Below are 20,854 nucleotides of genomic sequence, written 5' to 3' on the forward strand. Positions count from 1 at the left end.
TAGCAGCTGCAGCGGCCAGACGAGCTCGCGCGCGCGTCCCACTGCATGTTCACCAAATACACCTCGATCACTCATACAGAGCTCCTGAATTAACCGCTGTCTAAACATGGTCGACCGCGAGCAGCTGGTTCAGAAAGCCAGACTGGCCGAGCAGGCTGAGAGGTATGACGATATGGCTGCTGCCATGAAGTCGGTAAGTGCAACTTTTGCTTTATTATTATGCACACGCAAAAATGCATGCATGATTTAGCTATTCGGATAGTTATCACCACGTTATTGGTTTCATAATTGCGTGCGAAATTCTAGTGATATAAAATAATGCATTGGTCTTGTCGCATTGCCACTGGACATTCCGCTCAGTTTCGCGATCGAGTCTGTTTAAAGATCAGCCAGCTCTCATATCGAATCGATTAGAGTGCTCGTTCTTCGTTTTAAAGGCCCATATAAGTTGATCCGTATCGACTGACAGGTGCACAGTTCTGCTAAATCATGACGAAGCTTATTCCGTTATATTATGTGTCACTGTCCGTCATTCATAAACTGGAGTAAAATGTAGAGTTGAATGTGAATCCAGGTTTCTCGTGGTGAACTGGAAACTGGCAGCGGATCTTTGGGCGGTGCCTTTCCGAGATCCGTACGAACTGGACAACATGACCACAGAATGACTCTTCATTATTGCACATGCACGTAATTATAACAGTTTTGATTAAAAATCCACTGACATTAATGATGTTAGCCTACGCGTCTATGACTACTCAGAGCCGACTTCTCCGGTGCGGGAATCTGAAATCGTGCCATAATAAAGCGGCTTGTGATTTATAAGCATTATTAGGGATAATAACGCTGGTTAATGATGCAACAAAAAAAAAAATCAACGCTGTTCTCGGTCTCATAACGTGGCAAACCGAACCAGTTACGCCAGGTTCACACATAACTCCTATGCGCTGCAGAAGCAACGCGCAACGCTGACAGCTGCGTCCATCCATTCGCGTCCAAATCAAAGCGATCGCATTTGGTTTTACGCGGCTTTGCAGTTTCGCTCCCACCAGGCGTGTCGCAACGCGTGCCAAGGTGCAGTGCCCGTAATGCACCATTTCATCCGATCCATCAGCCTCCATCCAATAGGGTCCAATCACCAACCTCTCTCTCTCTCTCTCTCTCTCTCTCTCTCTCTCTCTCTCTCTCTCTCTCTCTATCAAGGGCGTAGGTTTGCATTGAAAGTTGATAGGGCCATAATGCAAGGAGGCAGCAGTTTGCATCAGATTTTTAAAACCAGTGTTTTAAAAATCAGATTTCAGTGTTATCTTCTGACTCCTGTCATGGAAGTTGTGCATGTCTCCTTTATCTGACACACCCATTTCATGTGTTGGAGTCTCTACATTGTTTGTGATATGTTCTATAAACCACACTTAAAGTAAAATAATCAAATTAAAACGTTTAAGAAATGTGAAAACATCTGCCCTGGTAGGTTTTCTTTAAGTTGACTTAATATATGGAGAACTAGGAGTGACACTGACACTTACAAATAAAATAAGGAAATCAGTTACCAATTCAATCATAAAATGGAAATAAATAGATTTTTTAAAATGGGCAATAGACTTAAAAGGAAAATAATTTGATCTGCATTTTAAATTTTATCATATAAAATAAAATATATTACATTTTTTAGCATCACTCCTAGTCCGCATAAATGTAATGTGTGAAAAACCAAACCAAACTGCAACATTTATTTAGGTTTTAAAAGAACAACCTGTACATTAGTATGTGATAAAAACATTAACAACTAACTAGAGCAAGTAATCTACTTTTTTTTAGGGACTAAATATGCCATTTTTATACTTCTAAAAAGTTATGAAACAGCATATGAGAGTACTTTCATAACATTAAGTCGTAGGTTGCCTACAGGAATTAAAAAGAATATGGCTGTTGTCAAGTTTTGAATAAGGAAATCAGTTACCAATTCAATCATAAAATGGAAATAAATAGATTTTTTTAAATGGGCAATAGACTTAAAAGGAAAATAATTTGATCTGCATTTTAAATTTTATCATATAAAATAAAATATATTACATTTTTTAGCATCACTCCTAGTCCGCATAAATGTAATGTGTGAAAAACCAAACCAAACTGCAACATTTATTTAGGTTTTAAAAGAACAACCTGTACATTAGTATGTGATAAAAACATTAACAACTAACTAGAGCAAGTAATCTGACTTGCTGAGGGACTAAATATGCCATTTTCATACTTCTAACAAGTTATGAAACAGGATATGAGAGTAATTTCATAACATTAAGTCGTAGGTTGCCTACAGGAATTAAAAAGAATATGGCTGTTGTCAAGTTTTTATTTGGACTAACGAACTCCTTGCAACCATTTAAATAAAAAGGAAAGTGCATTTCCATTTAGCTACTCACTAAGTCTGGGTGCTGTCTATTACTGAAATATGCTCTGTCATAATCTAATTGACATCTGCTTTGGGTACATGAGTAGCTACTGAGGGGAAATATTAAAGGGGTCATATGATGTTGCTAAAAAGAACATTATTTTGTGTATTTGGTGTAATGAAATGTATTTATGCAGTTTAAGGTTCAAAAACACATTATTTTCCACATACTGTACATTATTGTTTCTCCTCTATGCCCCGCCTTTCTGAAACGCGTTGATTTTTACAAAGCTCATCGTCTGAAAAGCGAGGTGTGCTCTGATTGGCCGGCTATCCAGTACATTGTGATTGGCTGAATACCTCAACATGTGACGGAAATGTTACGCCCCTCACCATACTGTGATGCCCTGTCAGGCAGGAGCGACAAGACTGTTCTGGAACAGTGTTGTAAATACAACGTAACCACTGATTTCTAGTCATGTTCTCTTTTGGAAGACCAAACAAAGTAGTTTCTTTCACAACGAAACACACGGCGGGCTAGAGTGAGCGGCGGGCGGCGGCCTAGAGTGAGCGGCAGCTGACCCCAGGCGATCCGGCGATCCACAGCGCGATGTTGATGTATTCCCTCAGCGGCCAGCACGGATCAGCTCTAGGCATGACACGAAGTTGATGTATTCCCTCAGCGATCAGCACGGATCAGCTCGTAACCACTGATTTCTAGTCATGTTCTCTTTTGGAAGACCAAACAAAGCTTTCACAACGAAACACAGCGTCACACACGGCGGCCTAGAGTGAGCGGCGGTGGCCTAGAGTGAGGAACGGCCGACGGGATGAGTGAGCGGAGACCGGCGGGCTTGAGAACGGCGTGGCCGGTTGATTCGATGAAGGAATTTATGTCGATGAAGGAGCGTCCGGTGGGCTTGCGGCAACCACATGTGACGACCCCGGGCTGGACTCTGCTTCGTCCACGGTGAAAGCCGATCCGGCGATCCACAGCGCAAAGTTGTAGTATTTCCTCAGTGACCAGCACGGATCAGCTCTAGACATGACGAAGCAGATATCTTCCTCTTTTGGAAGGCCAAACAAAGTAGTTCGCTTTCACAATGAAGCACACAGCGTCTTCACGACATGGCGGCGGCGGCAACAATACTACAGCGAGAATAAAAGTTACGCCTTCTTTCTTTGCGTGCACATTTGGGCGGCGTTATGCAAATCTTCCCACATAGTGATGTAGACATGTGGGGGCGTGTTAGAACGAGGTGTTTTAGGTAGGCGTGGCTGACTCTTAGCTTTTAAAAAGAATATCTCTTTGGATTTGAGACTTTAGTCTTTGCAACTTTACAGATCTTCTTTATGCACCAAGAGCTTGTAACACTTCAAAGAGAAAGGAAAAATGTAAATCGCATCATATGATCCCTTTAAGGTGTATTGCACAGTGCCTCTGATACACCGGTCTGCCATTAGTGCAGTTCATATAATGGTTTCTACTAAACAATTTTCATTCGGAGACAATGAGCTTGACAAATTGGTTCCACTCCTGTATATTTCAAATATTATACAATGATTAGCTCCCCCAGATCTCCATCATCATTCTAAACTGTTTGCTTTTATGTGGGCTATACTAATAAATAATTCTGACCGGCATTTACCAACCCACGTCTGGGTTCATGTTGGCTCTCAAGAGTCACTTTCTTCTGCCCAAATGCAAATCTGAAATATTTATAAGATAAGGTCCATACTTTATCTCACACGTATGGAGGGCTGCACGATTATGACAAAAATCATAATTGTTGATTATTACCCTGAAATTGTAATTGTGATTATTAAATGTGATTAAAAGTGATTATCAAATCAGCAGCAGCGTAGCAGATCTATTCCACCAAGACCAAATACATTAACATTGTCATATTCATCACCATGTTAAATTTTCCGAGAGTTGTCATGACTGAAATATTGTTTTCAGAGAATCTACTAAATGTTAACATGAAGTTTAAAATGTGCAGATGAATTATGAGCTGCTTTAAAAGACTGTCGAATAAATAGAATAAAGAGCCTCTTTGTGCTCATGATAACACCATAGCACTAGTCAGGCTTACAATAGTGTTTTGTCAGTCAAATCTGTCTAATACTGCACATGATTCTCCTTTTATTATGATAGATTTTAATCACCTTTCTTCTTTTGCCAAATACAATAAAAAATAGGAGTGGGATATCTTATTTCACTGTATCAGTAATTGTTTATCATGATAACAGTATATATATATGTATATATATATATATATATATATAGTTAATTTTTACTGGGAAAAATTTACACGTTAATATTCATACTTACATTTTAGATACAATTTTAGTTATATATTGTCCTAAAATTAAGACAGCATAATAAGACAATATATTGTCATATTTCTGTCATGACAACTCTCAGAGAGTTTAGCATGGTAATGTACATGACAGTGTTAATGTGTTTGGTCTTGGCAGAATAGATCTGCTACGCTGCAGCAGCAGAGCAATTACAGAGACTGAGAAAAATACATCCACAGTCATGCTGCTGTGAGCATGTAGGAAATACTGCTGCTGCACATATAACATATGTAAAATAACCCCCATGTATAACATACATTAAAATACCCCATAACATATCTATACAGGTGGAGCTGGGGAAAGTGGAGGCTTTCTGAAGCACGCTGCAACTGCTACAGCAAGCACTAGCTGAGTATTTGAATGTTGAGCAGCAAGCTCATTGGCTGCTGAAGTGAAAAGAAACCAATCAGCTGCACCATGTGAATCAGATGTGATTATATCAGATTGCGTTAGAACAGAATCATTAATCAGAATTAATCAATGTTTTGAATGAATAGGTTGAGTAAACGATTCAATGACTCACTAATAAAGATGGTCACACTTGATTCATTCCAGAATGAATCAGTGTTTTGAGTGAATCAGTTGAATGAATGAATCTTTGACTCAATGATTAAGACGGTCACTTCTCACCACCTACTGGCACAATTATGTAACCTGTAGAAAGAATCAATTACAAATATTGTTAAAGCGGTCATATGATGCGATTTAAATTTTTCCTTTCTCTTTGGAGTGTTACAAGCTCTTGGTGCATAAAGAAGATCTGTAAAGTTGCAAAGACTAAAGTCTCAAATCCAAAGAGATATTCTTTATAAAAGTTAAGAGTCAGCCACGCCTACCTAAAACACCTCGTTCTAACACGCCCCCACATATCTACGTCACTATTTTGGCACCGTTATGCAACTCTTCCCACAAGAAGGCATACATTTTAATCTCACTGTAGTACTGATGATCCTGGTAGAGTAAACTACAATGCCAGCTGTTCTTACTCACAGACTGTAAGTACGTTTTTTTATATTTAAAGAATTTGCCACTGACGATTCAAACGCGAGTTTTTTGGGCAGTGTAGAGTAGCACTTGTTGTTTGTCATTTCTCCGATCACAAACACAGACATGGTTTTACGTTATGCTCCGGCCGGACAGGGCATCACAATATGGTAAGGGACGTAACATTTCCGTCACGCGCTTGAGGAATTCAGCCAATCACAATGCACTGGATAGCTGGTCAATCACAGCACACCTCGCTTTTTCAGACCGATGAGCTTTGTAAAAATCTACGCGTTTCAAAAAGGCGGGGCATAGAGGAGAAACAATAATGTACAGTATGTGGAAAATAATGTGTTGTTTGAACCTTAAACCGCATAAACACATTTCATTACACCAAATAATGTTCATTTTAGCAAAATCATATGACCCCTTTAATACTTTTCATGTATGCAGAGACATTTGGTCATTTTACTAATTGATTCTATTTTGATCAATTTCTCTTTTTATATGGAACTTGATAGATGCAAAACAAAAATATCAGATTATTTAGAACAAATGGAGTTCAGCTTCATTGCAAAAACTGAATGTTAATATGGCAACTTGTTTGGGAAGTGTTTCCCTTTGCATTTTGCCATTTCTTTGTGTTTCTTCACCAATCTTATGCATAAGTCACGTAAATCACTCATAGCTACACAAATAATGCTAACACGTCATAAACAATACAGCAAAATCTCTACAGTTGACATTTCTATTATTATTCTTTTTATTAAAAACAGATTACCAGGAAATGGCACTAGTTCTCTCCTTCACGTCCACAATAATATCATCCATAATTTCAATAATATTCATTGCTGAGAGAAACTGCATGGCTCAGGAGCTTTCTCAGTTATTAAGCAATGGAGTGGAAGAGAGTGTTAGGAAAAACACTATAAAGTCATGTTAACTAGATTTTGATCACCATAAACTTTTTTGTTTTTCTTACTTCCTGCCTCATCCTCATCTCATGTCCTTCTGTCTTTCTTCACCCTTTTGTGTTTGTCGTGATCTATAGCTAGGGCTAAAAGTCGACAAACATTCGCTGCTGCAATAGCTGGCGGCTTTATTGGAGTCTTATGATGCAACCAAAACTGCAAGTGCCCTGAGATTACCGAGACTACAAAGGGCTCACAGACAGAATTAGCACTTTATGAGAGCTGTATCATTGCACTGTGGTGCAATACTGCTCAATGCATCTGTATCTAATTAGGCCAAATAATCAAGTGCTTTACCATGCTTATGCTAGAATAGGTTGTGTACGATTTATATATCCTAGGCCGCACGCCAACAAAGTACTATGAAATTTACATTAAAAAAAAAGTCGTTTGAGATTTGCCTTCCAGTAAAACCAATACACTTATCATGAATCATACAGCATTGTGTGTTACTGACTCGTGTAAGATACTGACTCATGTTTGAAACGGTGTCATTTATTTATTTATTTGTATTTCAACAATATACAATGTTTTGTTTTTCTAGACCCAAATGATCATGATAAATCATTAGGCTACCAGACATAAGTGATGAAACAAAATTTGATTGATACCATTATAATCAACACTCTCTACACTGGAAGTGTTTTGCATTACAGTGTGCCTCATATTTCTGAGATGCAGAACAGTTACTGCACCCACTATATTCCCTATTTGTCTGAAATAAAGTTATTTTATTTACAAATATCATGAACTGATTGATGTTACTTAATCATTACTTTAAAATGAAGTTGTGGCGTATCTTTTCTCTTGCCTACTTAATTAAACAACCTTTTGGTTTTAAATCACATGTGTTTTACTATTTTAAAATAGACAATTCGAAGTCAGTTTTTATACCAATACATTGAAAAAGTAGGTAACTGAACAAATAAAGAAATTAATCCATTTTACTATGCCTGAAGTCAAGCATCAAGCATCAAGCTTACAGCTGATTGGTCCTCATGTTGGTCACTTCCAGTGTAGATATGTTGCAGATATGATATCTGTGAACAACGCTGCAAAAAACAAAGAACGTGCTAGCAATATTACAAATCAAACTCCTCTTCTGGAGTCATTTAGGCCCCTTTATATCTAGTATTTTGATCTGTCTCAGGTGTTCCAATCATAAATGGTGACAATTTATTTTATAAAAACATTCTATGGAAGCTCATTTCTGTCACAGAATAAAAAATAAACTAACAATAAGCGAGAGTGGTCTTCATCAGTTTGCACTGGCTGCCAATAGCCGCTCGCATCAAATTCAAGGTACTGATATTTGCCTACAAGACAACTACTGGCTCTTCTCCAATATACCTAAACTCACTAGTTCAGACTTATGCGCCCTCCAGAAGCTTGCATTCTGCAAGTGAATGACGCCTCGTGGTGCCATCCCAAAGAGGCACAAAATCACTCTCACGCCAGCTGGTGGAATTACTTGCCCATCTCAATTCGAGCAGCCATTTTCAAAAAACGTCAAAAGACACATCTTTTTCAGGGGTGCTCCTATTGATCGGCTACCGATTTCTATCGGCCGATAATGGCTTTGGGAAGTCTGATCAGCGGTCTCTATAAGGGCTGATCTCAAGATAACAACATGCCTGCCGTGAGAGGTTTATGACATGCAGCGGCACCGTCTCAGTTTCTGTCCGTGTGGGTAAAATAATTATAATGCTGAAGGTGAGGTACAATTCATATTTCTTTATTAAATAACTTGTAATTTGAAAACTTTCTGTGAGACGTAATTTCACAAACAGCGGGAGTGAATCTCTCTTTCACCACATCGCATCTGCACTAGAAGCGAGCTACACAGTTGACACAGGTATTGTCACTTGCACGATCGAGGCAGTGTCACATCGTCACTAAAGTTTATAATTTGCATTTCTTTTTAAGTCTGGCCAGTGTTTAAACCATTCATTCAGCACTCGCACGCTCTCCTCGAGCTCACAAAATCAGGCTTGTGCTGTGTGTAAGCTATTATGCAACAATTGCCCCATTGTAGAAACAAAAATGCACTGCGTGATCTATCATTTCGGTGAGATAATTACATATTTTTGAAAAAAATCCCCCCACAAGAGTCACTTAAGAGGGGAATTCCCCCCATTTTCAAAAAATTTAATTCAGACCATGTCTGTAAAAATCCTGATTGGAGCTTCACTATAAATAATTCTACGTGATAAAAAGAAGGCTTCAAAAAGATTCAACAATTGCCCCATTGTAGAAACAAAAATGCACTGCGTGATCTATCGTTTCGGTGAGATAATTACATATTTTTGAAAAAAATCCCCCCACAAGAGTCACTTAAGAGGGGAATTCCCCCCATTTTCAAAAAATTTAATTCAGGCCATGTCTGTAAAAATCCTGATTGGAGCTTCACTATAAATAATTCTACGTGATAAAAAGAAGGCTTCAAAAAGATCGGTATCGGCAGATACTGCTTCCTGTGATCGACGATTGGTGATCGGCTCCAAAAATCCTGATCGGAGCACTTTTTTTTCGTCAGCACCTGACCAATCAATAATAGCACTTACCTATTCTATTCGTATTTTCTAATTTATTTAAAAAAAAAACTTGCTATGTGTACTGTGCTAGACTAACTGAGACTTGTCACAGCACTTGTATACTGTTTCTCTCTTGTTGGTCTGGTTGCTTTTTGTATTCCTCATTTGTAAGTCGCTTTGGATAAAAGCGTCTGCTAAATGATTAAATGTAAATGTAAATCCATGTGTGACAAAGTAAAACAGCACGACACATCCACCCACAAGCATCACATACACACATCTACACCTCAATCCCCAAACACACACACACACACACACACGCAATCTCACACATACACGCACACAAGAAGCATGGACATCGTTGCTGTTGCCACGGCAGCAGCAGAGATAGTCGACTGCATCCAAACAAAGACGACTGCCTTGTTTCTATGAAGACTGAAGATTGCTCTTTACTCCCCCCCCCGCCCACCGCTGTCTGGATGGGAGGTTATGTGTGGAAGAGGTTAAAGGCAGTTTGCAAATGGTAACATATGACAACTACTGTACGCAACCTGAACTATGTCTGCAATACCAGTAAATGTGTTACACAATGAGTCAGCGACTGACTTCTTCAGTCTTAGGGTGTTTAAATGGCTGTAGTGCTTGAGATGAAGGAAGGAGGTTGTGGAATAATTGATCCATAATTCTGTAAACTGTTCCGAGTCTGATGCAGGAAACAGATTGTGTGTCTGTTTGTTTATGAGCGAGGTCATATTTAACAAACGGAATTCTAAACGTGGATTTAAACATTTGTGTCGATGTATGATGGATGTAGGAATCAGAGAATATAATTATAGTTAGGGTTGGGTATTGAGAACCGGTTTCATTTTAGAACCAGTTCCAGAATTTCCAAGAACCGTGGATTTGATAAGACAAGTGCATTTCGATTCTGCGTGCTGATTTTTGTTCATGGTATTCAGCTGCAACAGAAAGGTTTGCAAGACGGAATAAATATGTTTGGTATTGAATGTTTGACTTATTTTTGTTATATCTTATTGGAATCGAAACTGGGAATCATTAAGAATCAGAATCACTCAAATTCAATTGATACTCAACCTAATTATGGTTCTTTTATAGTTCTTTTAAGAAGACCCCAATTGTTAATTAAAATGAATCAATTGTGGCATTTACTACAAAACTTTTTCAAATGCTTTGCTTTTTAGAACGATGTCCATTTTAAAATGCAGCTTTGTCTGCACTGAACCGCTAACTGAGGGTTTCCCCAGACAGAGGTTTGTGAGGGAACAGAGAGTTGATGAAAACCTAATAATTAAATTAAATCATAAAAATATTTTTAATTTTAAAATTTAATTTGACTAAAATTTAATTTCAATCAAAATAAAAATCTTACTTAAGATTAAATCTTTCATAAGTTTACCTGCATGTCATGTGTTCATTAACCCTCTGGTGTTGTTCACATGGAGGTCAAACATGACTGAATGTATTTTTTTCAAAGAAATTAATGTACTATAGTTGAAAGTTGTTTTTATTAGTATTTTGTATTTTAATATTTATGGAATAGTTATTATCCTTTTTTTTTTTTACCTGTTCACCACTTTTTGAGCATAGACCTGAAAATTTAATTTCCAACTTAAACGGTCATAAATCTTGAATGCTTTAGAGCACTTAAGTTGGAGGCTTAAGTTTGGTCTATTTTTAAAGAAGACACTTGACAGATTATTACTAAAGTGAAAAAAGTTAAAGAGTGAAACTAAAAAAAGTTATAGAAGTATATTATTGTGAAACACAAAAGGACTATTTTAAAATTTTATATAAATTGATATCTCAAAAAAATTAGCTTTCATTACGGTTTTGTTTGGGTGCCAAACGTTTCAACTAGATGGAATTCACTTCCCATTCATTTCCAATGCAGTCATTCTTGACCGTGAACAGTACAAGTGTGACTACTTTTTTTCAGGACCATTTAACCTTTTCAAATCATGTCCATGATTTGTGTGTGTGTGTGTGTGTGTGTTCACACAGCAAGTGCCAAAACCGGCAAGTTTTGTACCATTCCGATAAAGTAAAAAATTCTAAAAAACAAAACAAAATGTAAAATGTTTCAGTCAAAAATGCCCGAACAGCACCAGAGGGTTAGCCAACGTCAGAGAACCGTGAGCATGTGTTGTTAAATTATTGAAATAATAGCTTAATCTCTGGGTATTTCAAGTAAATATTTTAGGTCAAATGAAATGGGTTTTGGAATAATAGCAACATCAAACCTGCTTTGTTGACGAGTGCTCGTGTTATCATCAGCCATTCTCTGTATTAAATTTGAGCATGATGCATCGGCATGCTATGTGGTTGTGCGCGCATTTTGGTTGACGATGATGCAGAGAGCGAATGATACAGCAAAAAATGCAGTAAATCATGGAGCTTCTCCAAAAGATGCAGGAAATTGCATCTGAAAGGTAGTAGAAGAAAGAGATCTGTAGGCACCAGCTCATCCGGCCACTGTCAGGCTGTAAAATCAAAGCATCTCTGCGACAATGTGCTGCGATGCTTTCATTCGGCCAAATTTTTGTAAGCAATGTGTAGGCTCACTTTTCACTATGTCGCTGTAAACAACACACAGTAATTCAGGTCGCAATGTGTTTCTAAACAAAAGCAAGTGGCACGCTGGTCCATACGGATCTTTCATTTTGAAACGCTGCCAGTCTTCTATGAATAGATTTACTACACCGCTTCCAGCCTACACTAGGACATGTGGTACATGTGCTGGTGAAAACGAACAATGAAGATGCCATGTCCATAAATAGGCATTTGGCAAATCACCACATTGAAGCTTACTTGAACGGTTCACTCAAATGACTCACAAAAGGACACTGTGAACTACCATTCACAACACATCTATGCTGTTATTCTGTACTTAAATGACACGTCCTTAAACTGTTCATTTATTCAAATTTAATGGACATAAGATAAGGCTGAAGTTAACACACAGATTAGTGTATAAAGACAATCATCCCCCTTTTCGGTTTTCATTAGTGCCCCATGCAAATGAAGTAGCATTATGAGTGACCCTACTGCTGCATAAACCGCTCTGCCACTAAATGAAGCTGTAAATGTCGAGTTAGTGTGCTATTTTGGTTCGCAAGCAATTCTTTAAGCAGACATCATCAAAATGCATACTGCAGTACAGCAGGTTTTCCTTCATTCCTTTTCATGAAGTACAAGACGATAGAGAAAACAAGATAATTTCATTAAAAAAAATAGTGAATAGTGACGTGACATGTGGCCAAGTATGGTGACCCATACTTGGAATTTGTGCTCTGCATTTAACCCATCCAAAGTGCACACACACAGCAGTGAACACACACACCGTGAACACACACCCGGAGCAGTGGGCAGCCATTTATGCTGCGGCGCCCGGGGAGCAGTTGGGGGTTCGGTGCCTTGCTCAAGGGCACCTCAGTCATGGTATTGAAGGTGGGTTACGAGTCCAACTCTCTAACCATTAGGCCACGACTTGCTCCAGAAAGACTACAGGCTTACTCACACAGTTTAATGCCATTGTAAACTATCATTTTAAACTGGAATGTATTGGACAAATTAGAGAATGCTAATTCTAAAGATATTAAAAACTGCAAAAAATAAATAAAAAATGCTTTGACATGTGGCTAGTGGTACCAAGGCCATGGGTTCGAGTCCCAGGGAATCTATGAACTGATCAAATTTATCCCTTAAATGCAATATAAGTGGCTTTGGATAGAAGTGTCTGCCTAGTGCACACATGTACACTACCAGTCAAAAGTTTGGAATAATTAAGATTTAATTTTTTTTCTGCTCACCAAGGCTGCGTTTATTTGGTCAATTACGATTTTTTTCTATTTTAATATTTTTGAAAATGTAATTTATTCTTGTGAGGGCAACCTATCCATCAGAAATCATTCTAGTATTCTGATTTAGTGCTCAGTCATCATTAATTATTATTTGTGCTCAAATATTAACATTGGTTATCAATGTTGAAAATGTTTTTGCTGCTTAATATTTTTGTGAAAACAGTAATACGTTCTTTGATGAATGAAAGTTCAAAAGTTCAGCATTTATTTGAAATAGAAATCTTTTTGTAACATTACAAATGTCTTTACTATCACTTTTGATCAATTTAATGCATTGTTGCTGAATAAAGGCATGGCTTTAGTTTAATTAAATAATTTCTTTCTTTCTTTTAAATCTTACTTACCCCAAACTCGTTTTTTTTAACATTGATAACAATCAGAAATGTTTCTTGAGCAGCAAATCAGCATATTAGAATGATTTCTGAAGGATCACATGACACTGAAGACTGGAGTAATGATGCTGAAAATTCAGCTTTGATTATGCAATTTTGCAATTATGCAATTTATTGACACAGCTATAAATTACATTTTAAAATATATTCAAATAGTAATAATATTTCACAATATTACTGTTTTAATTGCATTTTTTGATCAAATAAATGCAGCCTAGACTTTTTTTTTCAAAAACATTGAAAAACATAATTATTCCAAACTTTTGACAGGTAGTGTAAACAGATCATTTTATTCATAAAGAGCATCATTAGAGTGGGGACCATGTCATTGGGAATGTTGGTCGTTTTAACTGTGAAACCTGTTCAAATGTTAAAGAATGATTAATAGGGCTGGGTAAAAAAAAAAAAAATTAGATTTCTCGATTTTTGTTAATTTCTCAATTTTACAAAACGATATTGATTCTTAAATCCAAAGAATAGATTAGTCTAGCCCAGTGGTTCTCAATTCCAGTCCTCGCGTACCACCACTTTGCACATTTTGTATGTATCTCTTCAGACGTTTGTTTTATTCGACCGTGAGTGCCCTGCGAAGTGGACATCACCGGATATTCCACCATGATTCCAGTTCAAAGGGAGCGTAGTTCCATTCAAAGGGCATTAAAGTGTGCGAGATGTGAATTTAAATTGTATATATTTACAGAGGTATATCATGTCACACTTCTCTAGTAAGTTTCATCTGTGATGCTGCAGGCTGTTGCGTAGGGCAAATCCGTGAATGAATGTTTGAAGTGAAGTAAACGTCAATGGATTTCCTGCGCTCAAGGAGTAGGGAGCACTGAGAACACTGTGTAGGGACCCTGTCAATCGGAACACAGTTTATGCATGGTGCTCTCTTCTAACAAGCTGGTTATCTGAATCAGCTGTGTTAAAGGGGTCATGAATTCCCTCGATCTTGTGACATATACGAGCTCATCGTACTATAAAAAACATCCTGTAAGTTTCAGAACTCAAAACTTTCTTGTTAGTCTAAAAACTGCTTGTATTGATGCCAATCTGCCAAAACGACAAGTTGTTGAATGTGCCACTTTATGACGTAATAGTGTGGCTAAACCCCGCCTCCGCAGAAGATCATCAACGCCTGCTTCTACATCACTGCCTATTTAGCTCCGCCCACCGATTCTACATCACTGCCTGTTTAGCTCCGCCCACCAATTCTACATCACTGTCTATTTAGCTCCGCCCACCGATTCACGCATGTAGTGTAAATAACGAGAGAGGCAAACGCAGGGCTATACAGAAACCAAACAATAAAGATGCTCCGAAGACAACAAGACACTGTTCAGAGCCAAGCTGTGGAAAAACAGTCTTTGCATCGCCTTCCTTCTGATCCCAACATTAAGAAAGGGCTTCATTATTTTTAATGAAGTTCCAGACTGCGTCAGTAAGAACTCGGCCCTTTGTTCACTTCATATTGCTGCGGATTCATTTACAAAGAAAGAACAATTCAACACAGGATTTTCAGAAAGATTGAAACTAAAAGACGATGCTGTGCTGAATATATTGAATCTGACAGTAATGTCGCACCACACAAGTGTGAGTAACTTTTTATTACGTGATCAATATTGTTATTACAGATTGTTTGAAATGTACTGAGTATTGATGCATCTTTAACCTAAATCACAGCAGCTTCCATCTATGGAAAAAGTGCTAAACTGTTAGCCAATCACAGCAGTGGGCATTTACTTCCGAGTCTACAATCCGCCACACCTATTCAAACTGAGCGTTCAGATGAGGGGGTCAAAACAGGACAGAAAATAGCCCATTACTTCTAAATTATGATGTTTTTGATGTAAAAATGTTGATAACATTATAAGTAGACCTCAGAGAACAGTACAAAATAATAAAAAAGGCAGTTCATGACCCCTTTAAATAAGAGAGACATGCAAAATATGCAGAGCGGTGGTATACGTGAGGACTGGAATTGAGAACCACTGGTCACTGGCTTGTTTTCAGTTAAAGGATTAGTTCATTTTCAGAATAAAAATTTCCTGAAAATTTAATTACACCCACGTCATCCAAGATGTTCATGTCTTTCTTTCTTCAGTCACAAAGAAATTAAGGTTTTTGAGGAAAACATCCCAGGATTTTTCTCCATATAATGGACTTCAATGGGGACAAACGGGTTGAAGGTCCAAATTGCAGTTTCAGTGCAGCTTCAAAGGGCTCTACACGATCTCAGACGAGGAATAAGGGTCTTATGAAGAGAAACGATCAGTCAGTTTCTTAAAATAAAAATGTATAGTTTTTAACCACAAATGCTTGTCTTGCACTAGCTGGACTTCACGCATTACGTAATCACGTTGGAAAGGTCACGTGTGACTGAGGCTGAAGCACCGACCCAGTGTTTACAAAGTGAACGGGCAAAGAAAGTCAAACGCCCTTTACAAAAAAAGGTAAAACAATGATGTCGGACAATTTTGAAGTTGGAGGAGAAAACGAGAGTTTTTCGCCCAACCCGATCTTTCTGAACCGGAGTACACAGACGAAGAGCTAACCGCGCGTGACCTTTCCAACGTGATTACATAATGCGTGAAGTCGAGCTAGTGCAAGACATGCATATGTGGTTAAAAAGTATATACATTTTTATTTTTATTTTTTGAGAAAATGGCTGATCGTTTTGCTAGATAAGACCCTTACTCCTCGGCTGGGATCGTGTCGAGCCCTTTGAGGCTGCACTGAAACTGCAGTTTGGACCTTCAACCCGTTGGCCACCATTGAAGTCCATTATATCCCGGAATGTTTTCATCAAAAACCTTAATTTCTTCGTAGACAGAAAGACATGAACATCTTGGATGACATAGGGGTAAATTATCAGTGAATTTTTATTCTGGAAGTGAACTAATCCTTTAATGAACGGAACATTTATACTAGCGTGCCTCCCATCCAGTAAATCACAATAAGCTTTGTGTTTTGTTACTGAAATTAACAAAGATTTCAAATTCTGCCCATTTTATTACAATATTCAAACACGAAATACTATTTTGGTGCTGTTTAATTTGGAGTGACAGATCGCTGTCCAGTTTGCAGCCAGAAATAAACATGAATGAACATCTGAAGGTATGTTAAAAGAAAGAGTACAACTTACCAAAATCAGTTTCCTGTCTCGTGTAATCACTCAATCTGTGTTTCAACCGCACAAAGACGTCAATATAACAGCTTGTAAACAATGTCATGTAACGTCACATTTACCTCAGAAAAAAACATATTCGGTGACCATACGCTCGTTAGTCAGATAGAAAAATGAACTGTAGAGTGGAGCATTTTGCTAAATATATGCACCATATAACATATTCATTATAATTTTTACTGTTCTTCAGTGTTTAATCTATGTTTGAAATAAATCCATCAAGTTATGACAGCCACCATTTAAATGTTTAGATTTCAAAAAAGGAATTGGAGTATATATAATTATGTATAATAATGTATTATGAAACTTTCTTTTATAAAAACTTCATTGAGTGTAATTTAAGCGTTTGTATACAAATCAGTTCATTGGAACCTCCAATATTATAGAAATTGAGTACAAACTGACTGCTGTATATTTTACAGCATTAGTTGAGAGATTTGTTTTTCCTTGCGAAAATTTGGCATGTACTGTACCTGATATAGATCCAAAATAACTGATATTGAATCAGTTCGAATGGAATCAGACATCGAATCGCAAGCTTGTGAATCAGACTTGAATCAAATCGTGAAATTTGTGCCAAAACCCAGCCCTATTAAGTAACCTCTCCACCTCCACCCTGTATCATAGGTAACAGAGCTGAATGAAGCCCTTTCCAACGAGGAGAGGAACCTGCTCTCTGTGGCCTACAAGAACGTGGTGGGCGCGCGCCGTTCCGCCTGGCGCGTCATCTCCAGCATCGAGCAGAAGACCTCCGCCGACGGCAACGAGAAGAAAATCGAGATGGTCCGCGCTTACCGTGAGAAAATCGAGAAGGAGCTGGAGGCCGTGTGCCAAGACGTGCTCAACCTCCTCGACAACTTCCTGATCAAGAACTGCAGCGACACCCAGCACGAGAGCAAAGTCTTCTACCTGAAGATGAAGGGCGACTACTACCGTTACCTGGCGGAGGTGGCCACGGGCGAAAAGAAAGCTACGGTGGTGGAGTCTTCTGAGAAGTCTTACAGCGAGGCCCATGAGATCAGCAAAGAGCACATGCAGCCTACGCACCCCATCCGCCTGGGCCTGGCGCTCAATTACTCAGTCTTCTACTACGAGATCCAGAACGCACCCGAGCAGGCCTGCCATCTGGCCAAGACGGCTTTCGACGACGCTATCGCCGAACTGGACACCCTGAACGAGGACTCCTACAAAGACTCCACGCTCATCATGCAGCTCCTGCGAGATAACTTGACGCTCTGGACGAGCGATCAACAAGACGACGAGGGAGGCGAAGGCAACAATTAAACATTGAAGAAAAGAGAAGATCTTTGAGACCCTTTTCCTCTCAGCCGTAACATAAAACACGCGTGCTCACACAACAAAGAAAAACAAAACAAGTATAAGTTACATGAAAAAATTCACAAAAGGGGGCATGATGGAACTGTGTCAGCCATGTTTGCTGATTGCAAAGCAGCGCAGTTTCCTTTATTATCCACAAAATTACAATTGAGAGAAATATGCTAGTTATAAAGAACGGTATGTCTCAAAAAAATTAAGAAGTAGCTTAAAAGAATAAATTAAGCCTCTCTTTCTGGGACGTTTACTTGACACTTTGAGGAAGAAGCTTGTCAGTACATCAGTCGTTTCTAAATGGCTGAAGGGTTACGCTAAACCCACTGGTATAGGTACTGTTATTGTAGTGAAATATGAAGTGGAGCTGCTTATATTCATTTACATTGTGAGTAAAGAGTGCTTTAAAGCGACAAGGGTAGGCTTAACTGACAAAAAAAATCTTTAAGTGAAAACTTGAATGTTCTCGCCTCGCAGGTATTTGCAAACAGGCTGCACTGGACGTAAACGGTCGTGTTTTTGTCTGATATACGTTTATAGGGATTCTGAATGGCACCCACTAATGTTTACGTCGAACTGGTTATCTGTGCCATTTATGATACACATCGTTAGTATGCATCTCACCTGGGAACGACACAAAACTACTGTATTACAGTAATGTTGATTAGGTTTTCAAAAATAACAGTTACGACTTCCCTAGTACATGTATTGCCTTTTCAATCCAAAGCTAAAACCGTTTTCTAATCGTTATCGTTACCATTATTATTATGGACACCGTTTTAAAAAATCATCAAGCCTGACCCACATTGTACAAGAAAAATTAGATTCGATTTTAAAGCACAGAAGAGTAGTTCTAAACATTATCGATAAAAAAAACGAAACAAAAATGACGGTACAGGTGAGAAATAAAATTTACAAAAAGAAAGAAAAAGCTAAAATGCCCAGTGCTTAGCAGAAAAGCAATGCCCAATCACTTGGTTTGATACACTCAATTAAGATTACTGGTACCATAGACTATTTTTTGTTATTCAATTAATTTATTGAGTTTTTGACAGTGCACTGGCATAAAATTGCTTTGTTTTTGTTTTTTTATTCTCATGAAATGCACTTGCCTATTATACTGTTTCTCAGTGTAGGACGATTACAGCTCCAATATTCTTGATAATACAATATTGTGCATGCTGGTGATGTATTTATATACCATAGCTCGACTTTATTAACTTTAAAAACTGTAGATGTTATGTATTCATATGAACAGGAAATGACAAGAATTTAATCTGATTATTTTCTATTTATTACTTTCTATTGGATTGTTTCAATCTGTTATGATTTTTTTCCTTGCTGAAGTACGCTATACCAAAACAGTGCGTGTTTACCATGAATTAATCTGTTATGGATGTTGCTCTAGTGACATGCGATTCTTGTATTTGGTTTTTAATAAACAAAAAAGGAAGTGAAAAGACAAAAAAAAAGAGAAAACGCCACTTCTGGTGTTTTTTGTCACAGTAAATTATGATTATATTGTGAAACGATTAATGTTGTTCTTAAAATTCCTTTTCTGTGCTTTCTTCAGTCAAATTCTACTGTGAGATATTGCTGTAATATCAGTGTTTGTTTTTTTCCTCCTCAGAATCTGTGTCTGTTGGAACATAACCTATTCTTATGATTTCTGTTTTCTTTCTTTTTCCTCGTCTAATGGTATCTTAAATGTAAGTCAAGTAGCGGTTGCACAAAAGAAACATAATGATAATTAAAAAAATAAAACATGACTGTGCTCTTCTAACCATCATTTCAGTGCTGTCTAGTACGTGACTGAGTCCTTTACTGTTGACCTCATCAGAGAAAACATGATGTACTATTATTAATAAGTGCAAGTCCAATGGAACTAGTAGTTAGATAATAGTGAACAACATTGTTTGAGCTCATGTTTCCCCTCCCATTCGGTGCCATCCCGTGCCATCTCCTAGATGACTGAAGGCTGTCTCTGCTAATGCTTTGCTTAATGCTAGCATCTGCCACACAGTTAGAGCCAACAGATCTGCTTTATTTTAAAGTTAATTCGGGTGAAGCTGGTATTCTTTAAAGGGATAGTTTACCCAAAAATACAATTTCTGTCATGATAACTCAACATCAAGTTCTTCCAAACCTGGATGAATTTCTTTCATCTGCTGAACACAAAAGATGAAATGTTGAAGAATGGGTAATCGTACAGTTTCTGGTCCCCACTGACTTCCATAGTATTTTTTTTCATACTATGGAAGTCAATGGGGACCACTAACTGTTTGGTTACCAACATTCTTCAAAATATCTTTTGAAAATGTAAAAAAAAAAACATTTTTCATTGAATTATCCCTTTAACCTCATCTTTTTCAAAGGTATTGATAAGATTGGTATAGAGAGAGTGAGATAATCACTTTTGTAATGTTATAGGGTTGCAATGGGGCCAGAAAATTTTGGAAACTTTACAGGATTTTTAGGAAACTTGTGAAAATTTCTGGAAAGTTTCCAGAAATGTTCCACCCCTTTGCAACCATAAATGTTAATATTCATTAAGCATGCTAATGAAAGCTATGCCTCTATAAAAGAGAGCGTTTATACGACGCCATTTTCAACTAAAAACTGACTTTTTATGCGTTTTGGTCATTCATTTACATGACAATGCAAACTATTGAAAACTGGTTTCAAATTGCATATTTTTAGCAACTCTGTGGAAATTATAAAAATGTGAATAAGTGAAAACTGTGACGTTACGCGCATGCGTATTTCGTGTTCAGTCTATAGGCATGTGCTAGTTTCTTTACAAAGTGACACTGCCAACTACTGGCC

At 37.8% G+C, this 20,854-nt stretch overlaps 2 protein-coding genes across 2 annotated transcripts in view; one reads left to right on the top strand and one right to left on the bottom strand.

Moving 5' to 3' along the window:
- LOC107562194 (14-3-3 protein gamma-1) lies at nt 1-19,500 on the top strand. The gene is made up of 2 exons (XM_016246782.1): nt 1-193; nt 17,327-19,500. The coding sequence occupies exons 1-2, from the start codon at nt 107-109 to the stop codon at nt 17,981-17,983; spliced, it is 744 nt and encodes a 247-aa protein (XP_016102268.1). The 5' UTR covers nt 1-106; the 3' UTR covers nt 17,984-19,500.
- Nucleotides 11,204-20,854, bottom strand: part of LOC107562193 (heat shock protein beta-1-like) — an 18,908-nt gene continuing 9,257 nt past the window's right edge. Inside the window, exon 4 of the mRNA XM_016246780.1 lies at nt 11,204-11,253. The gene's annotated coding sequence lies outside the window, so the exon portion shown is untranslated. The remainder of the gene's footprint in view (nt 11,254-20,854) is intronic.

Source organism: Sinocyclocheilus grahami, unplaced genomic scaffold, assembly GCF_001515645.1.
Source record: "Sinocyclocheilus grahami isolate Dianchi unplaced genomic scaffold, SAMN03320097.WGS_v1.1 scaffold811.1, whole genome shotgun sequence".
Classification (NCBI taxonomy): Eukaryota; Metazoa; Chordata; class Actinopteri; order Cypriniformes; family Cyprinidae; genus Sinocyclocheilus; species Sinocyclocheilus grahami.

Bases quoted from the DNA above. Each gene is read 5' to 3' on its own strand.
- LOC107562194 (XM_016246782.1), top strand. From the start codon at position 107: ATGGTCGACCGCGAGCAGCTGGTTCAGAAAGCCAGACTGGCCGAGCAG. The intron at 194-17,326 runs GTAAGTGCAACT...CCTGTATCATAG, and splicing joins TGGCTGCTGCCATGAAGTCG to GTAACAGAGCTGAATGAAGC.